The following is a 10429-nucleotide window of genomic DNA, read 5'->3' on the forward strand; positions in this document are numbered from 1 at the left end:
CATTGTGCACTGCCAACCGGAACGAGCACCCTTCCTGGATCTGCATTTTGGACCTCCGTGGTCACCACTCTCTTACTACACCACTCTGGTTCTAAACGGTGACATCACTGGCTCGACCCTGTGCCAGCTCACATGGCTGTTATTATAGTGGGGTCGAGAGCCTTAATGAGCCATACCAGCTGGTGGGGGCGGAGTTTCTGCAGGCAGATGAACAGGAAGTGGTGCAGGCAACATGGAGGGAAGGTTAACAGCTGCATATATTACCGATTTTATAATGATACAAAGTGGCAACTTTTTCCTTTAAGTGTCAAGCAGAGAGAGAGAGACAGAGACACACACACACACACACACACACACACACACACACACAAAAGATCGGAGCGAGAGGGAGATATAGCCGAATAATTTGATGCCTTTTCTTATGGCATGATGAACTGCGACTCTCAGCCAGTCGACGACATGTTTTCTTGGCCTTCTTGTCTTTTGAAAGAGAGTTGGACCACATTGGAAATGTGTTCCCCTCGATGATTTTCATGAATGCATGACTGATGGCCGTTACATTATTTGAGATGATCAAATAAACAAACAAACCAAAAAAGATGTGCGGAAAAGGGTCCTGGCTCGATTAAAAACCCAGCAATCTGCATTTTACACCGTACGCTTAAAGAGCACTGAGTCACCAGCCAGCCGCCCCAAAAAACACACCCAACATCTGAGTGTAGCGACGGCTGCCAGAACAGTGAGTTTCATTGTGGGGCTGTAAGTCAGTTTTAGTGGCGGTGCGATTAACCACACTGGCAGCCCGTACAGGAAGAGGATACGAGCACATGAAGCAGGGCTTAGGGGGGCTGTTAAAAGCGTCTACAGGGGCCCCCGCGCACCTCTGCTGCACACAGCAGGCGGTCCTTTCACAGGCGAGGATACGGCTCTGCCTTCTCTCCTCTGCGTTCTCCCCTCTCTCTTTTCCTCGAGCCAGCTCGCGTTTCTCCAGGACACAGCCAGAGGAGGAGGGGGGGAACATGACGCCAGCGGGCCGGCCCAGCTCGGTGCAGCGGGGCTGGGGCCTCTCGCCCTGCTCTCCCCCCCCTCCCCTCCCCTCCCACTCCCCTCCCTTCCCTTCCTCTCTCCTGCCGCTGAGGGCTGCATGCACACAAGCACGCAGGAAAGGCAGGCACAAACACACAGTCAGCTGCTCAGCATGACTGTCTGTCTGTCAACTGTCTGTCAGAGATTGCTCCGCGAGTCAGACAGGCCTGGGCCTAGCTAGCTGAAGGGAGTCAGACAGGCCTGGGCCTAGCTAGCTGAAGGGAGTCAGACAGGCCTGGGCCTAGCTAGCTGAAGGGAGTCAGACAGGCCTGGGCCTAGCTAGCTGAAGGGAGTCAGACAGGCCTGGGCCTAGCTAGCTGAAGGGAGTCAGACAGGCCTGGGCCTAGCTAGCTGAATGGAGTCAGACAGGCCTGGGCCTAGCTAGCTGAAGGGAGTCAGACAGGCCTGGGCCTAGCTAGCTGAAGGGAGTCAGACAGGCCTGGGCCTAGCTAGCTGAAGAGTCAGACAGGCCTGGGCCTAGCTAGCTGAAGGGAGTCAGACAGGCCTGGGCCTAGCTAGCTTAAGAGTCAGACAGGCCTGGGCCTAGCTAGCTGAAGGGAGTCAGACAGGCCTGGGCCTAGCTAGCTGAAGGGAGTCAGACAGGCCTGGGCCTAGCTAGCTGAAGGGAGTCAGACAGGCCTGGGCCTAGCTAGCTGAAGAGTCAGACAGGCCTGGGCCTAGCTAGCTGAAGGGAGTCAGACAGGCCTGGGCCTAGCTAGCTGAAGGGAGTCAGACAGGCCTGGGCCTAGCTAGCTGAAGGGAGTCAGACAGGCCTGGGCCTAGCTAGCTGAAGAGTCAGACAGGCCTGGGCCTAGCTAGCTGAAGGGAGTCAGACAGGCCTGGGCCTAGCTAGCTGAAGGGAGTCAGACAGGCCTGGGCCTAGCTAGCTGAAGAGTCAGACAGGCCTGGGCCTAGCTAGCTGAAGGGAGTCAGACAGGCCTGGGCCTAGCTAGCTGAAGGGAGTCAGACAGGCCTGGGCCTAGCTAGCTGAAGGGAGTCAGACAGGCCTGGGCCTAGCTAGCTGAAGGGAGTCAGACAGGCCTGGGCCTAGCTAGCTGAAGGGAGTCAGACAGGCCTGGGCCTAGCTAGCTGAAGGGAGTCAGACAGGCCTGGGCCTAGCTAGCTGAAGGGCACCTCCCCTCTTTTTCATGTTTGCTATAAAGCAGCGGCCTCCTGCCATTTAGGAAGTCATTCGCCCGAGAGTGATTTCTCAGCTAGCAGACATGAAAACCACTTGGCTGCCATATGAAAGGATCTCTGTATCACCTCGGACATTCTGAAAAACCCTGTTCATCTCATAATGACATGGGACTAGCTTGCACGTCTGTCAAATCGTTTGCAGTGTTTAGTATGCACGCCTAACAGAACAGACAGAGCGACTCGTATCCCATAACTTGAAGTAAGCGGCGCGAGTACCTGGTTTGGCTAACATGTGCGTGTTTGCATGAGACCATGTGACATGGCCCAGTTTGCTGACACGGCCCCAGCGCAAACACGGCGACCCGCTCGCTCCGAGTCCGACCCGGGCTCTGTCACAACAGTGCCGTTACCACACGCATAGTTTCTGCCTCATGTCATCCACAGAAATCTCCCCCGTGCAGGACAACAAAATGACCTCATAGTTGTGGGTGTGCGTCTATACGTTTGTGCTGTTCTGGTGCACGATATCATACAGTGTGTGCGTCTATACGTTTGTGCTGTTCTGGTGCATGATATCATCCAGTGTGTGTGTCTATACGTTTGTGCTGTTCTGGTGCATGATATCATCTATACGTTTGTGCTGTTCTGGTGCATGATATCATCCAGTGTGTGTGTCTATACGTTTGTGCTGTTCTGGTGCATGATATCATCCAGTGTGTGTGTCTATATACGTTTGTGCTGTTCTGGTGCATGATATCATCCAGTGTGTGTGTCTATACGTTTGTGCTGTTCTGGTGCATGATATCATCCAGTGTGTGGGTCTATACGTTTGTGCTGTTCTGGTGCATGATATCATCTATACGTTTGTGCTGTTCTGGTGCATGATATCATCCAAAAGCAGCAGGAAGAAGAAAACATTCCTGCCGAGAGCCCCCGGAGACCCTTTTGAAAGCAAAGAAAACAAGGACTCTGCTTTGTAATAGAGGCCACGGCTCAGCCAACAGTTCCAGAGTGGGGTTTAGGTTTAGCCGGGACCTTGAGGCTGTGCCTGTAGGTCCACAGAAAAGTGAAAACGACATCTCGCTCCACAGTCGTTACATTAAGCAGTTAACATTACATTAGCGCGTATACAAATCAACTTTATTATCCTGAATGGGGATTAATGCATTTGATCCAGTGCTCCAGACAATGAGACAAGTCCTCAATCTGTCGAGTGGGGGGGCCCATAGCAAAATGTGTAGCCTCTCAGTGTATTGCATCTTTTGAGGAGGCCTTTAACATCTGAAATAAACTAAACGTAATAATATAATATAGCCTAAATATAATATAGCCTAAATCCCGACAGTATTTGACTTTCTTTTGATAAGACTAAAGAAGGTGGCTGACAGAAGCTGAGACAGTGCTGCTAAAAGGATTGCTGGTGACGACGTGTTAATGAAAGGACGAGTCTAAAGAAGAATAGACCAAAATCCACCAACAATGGCTGTGGGTGTGCGAGAGGAGAATGACTGGAGAGGGATTTTCAAACTGGTGCTTCTCGATTTGGCAACACTATCCTGAGGTCAACCACATGGAGGAGAAAGAAGGAGACACTACTGACATGTGGAAGAGCAGCAAACAGACAGGGAAGATCTGCGGTCAAATAGGACTGCACCAATATGAACATTTTGGACAATACGATACCCGATATTATGGCCGATAACCGATATTTACCGATGTCGATATAAAAACAAAGTTCTATGAGAATCAAATGTATACTCAAAAACACGTGTAAACGCTGAATTTGAGAAAGTAGGCTAACGTCTTTTTCTTTGTTCATTTCCAAAACATTTGGAAAAGCCCATAAATCATAGATTTACCGCATTGTTTCCTCTCAATTATGACGATTTCCGCTGATACGATAACATCATCAGTGACGTCATAAGTCACTGATGTCATCAGTGACGTCATAAGACACTGATGATGTTATCAGTGATGTCATAAGATGGATGGATGTAAACTTAAGGGGCACACACACACCCGTGCGCAAGTAAACTTAAGGGCAACATTTTGTGAGCAACACACACACCCGCGCGCATCAATAGAGCAGGCGAGGCCACGCAGCAGCCAAGCTGCGTATGCGAGCCTAGGAATCGAGCGCGTGAGATGCCCAGTAAACATCTAAAAGCAAAAATCTTATCAAGTGGGGGACCCTGGGACAAAATCTTATCAAATGGTCTAATTTGTATCACTTTAGGGGTCCTTGACGTGAAAAAGTTTGAGAACCACTGGTATAACGTACTGTCGGCCTAAGACAGTAACGAATGCTGTTTGAATGAATACCACTCCAATAATGTCACAGTTCCATCTGTGCATGCAGCCTGGTGTCTCCATTATGGAGTGACAGTTTTATGACCAACATGTGAAGAACACCCGACTCCACACCAGGTTGCATGTGACATCACTACCAGCCCCCATTTCCATGAGCAGGCAGTTGTAGCATGTCAACAGAGGAACAGAGGACTCGTTTGGTGAACTGTTCAGAACAGGGAGGGTCTCTTCAGTCACAATATGGCAAACGGGTTGGATGGAGAGCTCGCAGGGAACAATGAGTCACAACCAAGCGGTGGATTTCACAGCCAAGCTGTGCATTCCTGGCCCAACAATGGAATCTCGTACGCAGCACCCACACCGCGCTCTGACGGGGCTAGCCTGGCCGCGGGACCGAGCCTTGTGTTCAGAGGAAAATACTAGATGACTGCCAACACAACAGGCTTCGCAAGAACTGGCATCTCAAAGCACTCAGCAGCTGAAGCAGTGAGGTTATAATAAGCTCAGTTGGCTAACCAAACTACAGCAACGCTCATTCACACCACGATTAACCCGTTGTATGGAAAGCGCTGCAACAAGCTAACACACAGGATGAGAGAAAACATGAAAAAAGTCTAGTAAGGAGAGTATTCAACTGAGTTCAGTGTGAGCAAGTCATTACTTTTGTTTGCTACCTCGCAGACAAAACAAACCCTTCTTTAAAGAAAGACCCTGACCTATATACGGCTCGTTTCCCTGTAAGAGAGGAATATTACGAACACACCACATCTGTAAGGCAGGAGAAAAGCTCATTCATATCTTAAACTCTTTGGCGTACAACTAGGAAATAACTTTGTAGGCCAAGTATGAAGCCGAGAAGCCAAAGGTCTATTTGTCTTCTGACTTTGCCTGACAAAGTAAAAAAATATATACTTCTTGATACTAGTGTAAATAAACACGCTAGTATTATGACCTGAAACTCGAGTGTACAACAACCCCCTCGGTGTGTTGCAACATCTGAAATTGATTTTCACAGGCTGGCATGAGGTTAAGAGTCAAATTAACGATATGTTCTTTGGCAACAAAAGTACGGCTACACTAATTCTTTAAACTTAGTTAGCTTCATTTTCTAGATCACCAACATGACAAGCAACCAGTAGCAAGGGGTGAAGGGTCAGAGCCACTCTGACCCTGCTGTAAGAATGACATTCCTGGGAGCTTATGATGAATAAGCAAAATTTACATTAGAAGTTAGGAAAATAACTAAGAGAAATAAGAGCTACAGAACTGGGTAGATTTTGTTTTTAACCAAGAGATAAGTGATTGTGCAGGCAGTTAGGGGTTGCCTAGTCTCGCTTGCCAGACTCTCTCCCTGCAGGGGGTTGCCTGCCCTCTTTCTCTACTGTTGAAACAAGTTAAAAACAGGAACAACTGATCTGTGTAACCAACGTATCTCTACTGTCAATGGAGGAAAATGACATGGTTGAGTTGCTACAGAGAAGCGAATGAGGCTTGACTTTATTTCAAAAGCAATAGGCCAACATGGATCTAAATGCTTTGAGTAAATTTGGATACAAAACCAGCAAGACCATGCAACCGCGGGCTCTACATTAGCCTTGATGAATACAAAGAAGAAAATGATTGACTTAGATGAGCTTGGCTAATCAGAATAACGCTGGGGGCGGTTATGGAAACAACCTTTTGTTTCATGGTAACAAAGTAACTCTGTCAAATGTAACCATGTGCTGATTGTAGCTAGTTTAGCAACTGACGCATTAAAGAGGACCTAGTGCCTTGGGGGGAAAAAGTAGTTCCCAAAGAATTCCAATATCTACCATCACTAAGTTATTATAATTCCTATGGAATTGAGTCGATTTAAAGTTGAACAAAGGAAGAAAACCAGGGAAGCTGTTCAATCACAGTAATAGTTAACCAAAGAACAAATTATCATGATTACCTGCTGTTGGTGGGGACCAAGATTAACTGGATATAGTTTACAACAAACTGAAATGTAGCTTACATCAAACCCTCTTGGCTAGCTAACGTTAAGGAACAATAGATAGATTGCTAGCTAACATTAGCTACTCACCTTAAAATAACCCCCTTCATAGTGTGTATTTGGGGGTCCGAATATTGCTACTTCCCAGTTGTACATGTCCGACTCGTCCACTAAAGTTATTTTGAAGCCTTCGACTGGCTCATCTTGAAGACTTTTCATCTCCAACATGAGTGCTTTTTGGGAACTGGCTACATGATGTCCATGCTGAGCCATATTCCACAACGATTCGTATAAATAAATCAGCAACCCCCAGCTATACAAAGCACAAAGCTAGCTCGGTGCTGCAAACAAGAACTCAAAGACGCCGTTCAGGCCGTGCGCGTTATCCCTCCACAAAAGGTTGTAGAAATCACGGCTCGACTTTATTAGGTCAGAGTTGGTGCGCGTTCCTCTGTTGTGAACATTACAATCCCGTGGACCATCAACCAACGACCATCCAAATACACCACTGTCAAGTCAGCCACAATCAAAGTAGGGCTTCCGGGAACAACTTTCACAATAAAAGCCCTTCTCGATTTTTTTTTTTCTTGAATTCATAGACTACAATCCAGAAAGGAGTCGCCACAAACAAACCAATTTTATGTTTAAACTAGCAAGAGACCCTGGAGGCAATTTTTTTCTCTTTCAATATATTTATTTATTATTTATTAGAACAAAATGTTTGCATTGCGAACGGAGAAGGCCAAAACTTTCAACAACCTCCTGTTCATGAGCCCGGAGGAAGAAGGCCTTCTTCTGGGCAACACGGTTTTTCCTCTGGGCCAGAGAGAGCTTGGCAAGTTTCCTCAACCAAATCAGGGGTGACTCCATTCTTGATGAAGCGGGAGAATTGCTTATTGTAAGCCTCCTCATCCTCCTCCATCAAGTAGCTCATGTTCTCTGACACATTGACGCCAATGATGTGCTTGCGGTGGACCTTGGCGTTGAGCTCCTTGCTCTCTGCATCATATCCATGGAAGTGATTGGTGCTGTGGGGGATAGACAGGCCTCCATCCATCATGGCCCCCTTGATAGCTCAGAACACCTTGTTGCCTGTGGTGGTTCTGGCAAGACCAGCATCCTAGTAGCAGGTGAATTTAAGCACCTGGCTGACCGTCAATGCTCTCAAGATAGATAGATAGAGTACTTTATTCAACGTTGAACTCGTCGCCTGTGACCTCGACCTGGCCCTTGTCAATTTCACAGTCTTTTAGTTTCCTATAACAGGAGGCCGGAGCCAAAGACTGGGGTTTTAACTCCTCTGCACTGGAAAAAAGCCACTGGAGGCAATTTTAATATATACTAGGCATCTCGTGCCCTACGCACGCTCGATTCCTAGGCTCACCAGCTACGCGGGCTCGTCTGCCCTGCAGCTCGCCGAGCTGGCCTGCAGCTCCGCTGCTGCGTGGCCTCGGCTGCTCTATTGGAGCGCGCGTGTGTCAGTGCCTATGACATCATCAGTGGTGTCATAAGAGATGAGGCAATCACCAATTAATAAATCTGGCTCCATCAGGTCACCCGCATGGGTGCTCTTTACACCCCCTGAAAGTTTCTGCCCGATTGCACGTAAAACAGCATAGCTATGGTGGCACACATTTAAACAAAGAGAGAAACATTGCCCACACAGCCCACATGGCCATGCTCCCTTTTATAATAAAGATATCACTGATCACTGATGATGTCACAATTGATTTATGACATCGCTGATTATGTCACTGATGTCACAATGAAAATCTTGATTTATGACATCACTGATGTCTTCGTCACCATGAAGATGATGATGTCTTATCAGCCAAAACCATTAATATCATGACACAATAGGGCTATACTATTTTACACCTAGAATTTCAGTCTATATTCAACAATAATTTCAGTATTTTGATGCGATTTTTGTATTTTTACCATCACACCTACTACCACCACTGCAATACTATACTAGTAGCAAATGTATGCTTTTGTTTTGAAAGCAAATCGTCGTACTTCAGTATTATTTTAACTATCTCTACTTGGCTTGACGCAGCTCTAAATACGTACACAACGGCATAATAACCCATTAGACATGCTGCCTTCCAGACAACTGGGACCTTCAGATTTTCTGGCCTCCTATTAGGAAAAGTGCGCTGGAACGGCACTCAAAGTGGGAGCTCCCACTTGAAAACTGGGAGAAAAAAATCTACCCCCACTAGGCTGGGAACCAGTTGTCTGACGTCACACAACAATGGCCGCAACATGGAGTATGTAGTCCAAAGTATTAAGTGCCTAAATAAAATAGTATAATAGAGTCTGTTACATTATGTGTCATTGCTGCTCCTCATTTTCATTTAAATATGTAAGGAGGGTGCTCTGCTCGTTGTTAAGCTGTCTTGCTATTTGCCAAACAAAAAAAAGTTTGTCGTGGTCCGCCATGTTTCTTGGTTGCATTTTGCCTTTGTGCTCTGGAATGCTTTGAAGGTGGGGGGTGGGACTTTTCCACTGGGAAACACCCACGTCCCAGTTGTCTGGAAGGCAGCATTAGATAGCTGCGTAAAGTCAGCCAGAGTAACTGAGCGTAAGACCGGAAGTTAGCCAATTTTGTATTACTTTGCAAAGTTTTGTGTTTGACCTTGAGTTTATGTCAGTCAGACCAGACGGCATCTTAAGTCAAGATTCTTGACTATCTATATGGCTACGAACATGTGAAAGGGACACACATTTGGTAGTTCATCTGTCTTTGTATTAGCCTACTCAAAACATTTCAATTTAATGAAAGCACCCACCCAATCTTTTATTTTGGAAATGTAAACAGGAAATCTTTTCATTCTTGGTGGCTTTACAGCTGCTAAAGCTGGCTAGCCTGAATGTCCGATGTGTTGCTGTATGTATGCTCACCCCTGTGACGGCTAAGGAAACGAGGCTGAGCTGAACCATTGTGAAATGATAAAAAAAACAAACTGACGTGTTAACATATATTTTCTTTACTACAGCATCTCGCCTCAATTGAAACTCAATAAGAGTGCTCAACGACTGCTTGATAAGAGGTCTCCTGACTGAGTCCTCTGCAGGCAGGCAAGGCTTTCTGGGAATTGAAGCAACTTTATCTATAAAAGGGAGCATGTGGGCAATGTTTGTTCTGTTTGTTTCAATTTTTGTCCCACTGATGTCATATAGGAGGCATTGTGACATCACTGAAGATGTCATAAGTGATGTCATAAGTCACTGATGATATCAGTGATGTCATAAGATGCGAAGTTGTGACATAATCAGGGATGTCATAAGAGCTGGTGAGCCTGCACAGTGGTTGAGCTGCAGTGGCCTCATTTGTTCTCGGTTTCATCTCTGTTCTATTTCAGCTTTGTCCCGGAAGTGATGTTACTCAATTGGAAGTGATGTCATCAGTGATGTCGCTTGGGCAAATGTGATATCACTGATTATGTCATAGGCATTGTGATGTCATAAGAGCAATTGTGATGTCATCAGTGATGCGAAGTTGTCAGTGAAGAGCAGGTGAACCCGCACAGCGGTCGATGCCGTGCAGTGGCCGAGCTGCGTATGTGAGTTGCAGGGCGGGCGAGCCTAGGAATCGAGCATGCACAGTGCACTTGATGCTTAGTCAATTAAATTTGCTCTACTGACCAGTTTAACTTCCTGACCTTAAATCGGATGCATCTTATACATTTCATTTTCTGCACCAACACTATTTTCATTAGTTGAATGCTCAACACAGATATCAGTGGAACTGATATCTGATATTCACACTGATATATGTATCAGTATATATATATATATATGATTCTGATAGATCTGATATTATAGAGGAAAGGGAAAACCCTTTCCTCTATAATACAGACAATGCAACACACTGATATTTCTCATCATAGTGGGAGTTTATTGGTTCAC

General features: G+C 46.4%; 1 protein-coding gene across 1 annotated transcript in view; it reads right to left on the reverse strand.

Moving 5' to 3' along the window:
- The window catches only part of LOC310787036 (ubiquitin-conjugating enzyme E2 R1-like), an 18250-nt gene extending 11280 nt beyond the window's left edge, over positions 1-6970 (reverse strand). The window contains exon 1 of the mRNA XM_083648369.1: positions 6605-6970. Within this exon, the coding sequence (XP_083504495.1) occupies positions 6605-6787 (183 nt within the window). The 5' untranslated portion in view covers positions 6788-6970. The remainder of the gene's footprint in view (positions 1-6604) is intronic.
- Positions 6971-10429: the final 3459 nt, after the last annotated feature.

The sequence above is a fragment of the Poromitra crassiceps genome (assembly GCF_964638095.1).
Source record: "Poromitra crassiceps genome assembly, chromosome: 12".
NCBI lineage: Eukaryota > Metazoa > Chordata > Actinopteri > Beryciformes > Melamphaidae > Poromitra > Poromitra crassiceps.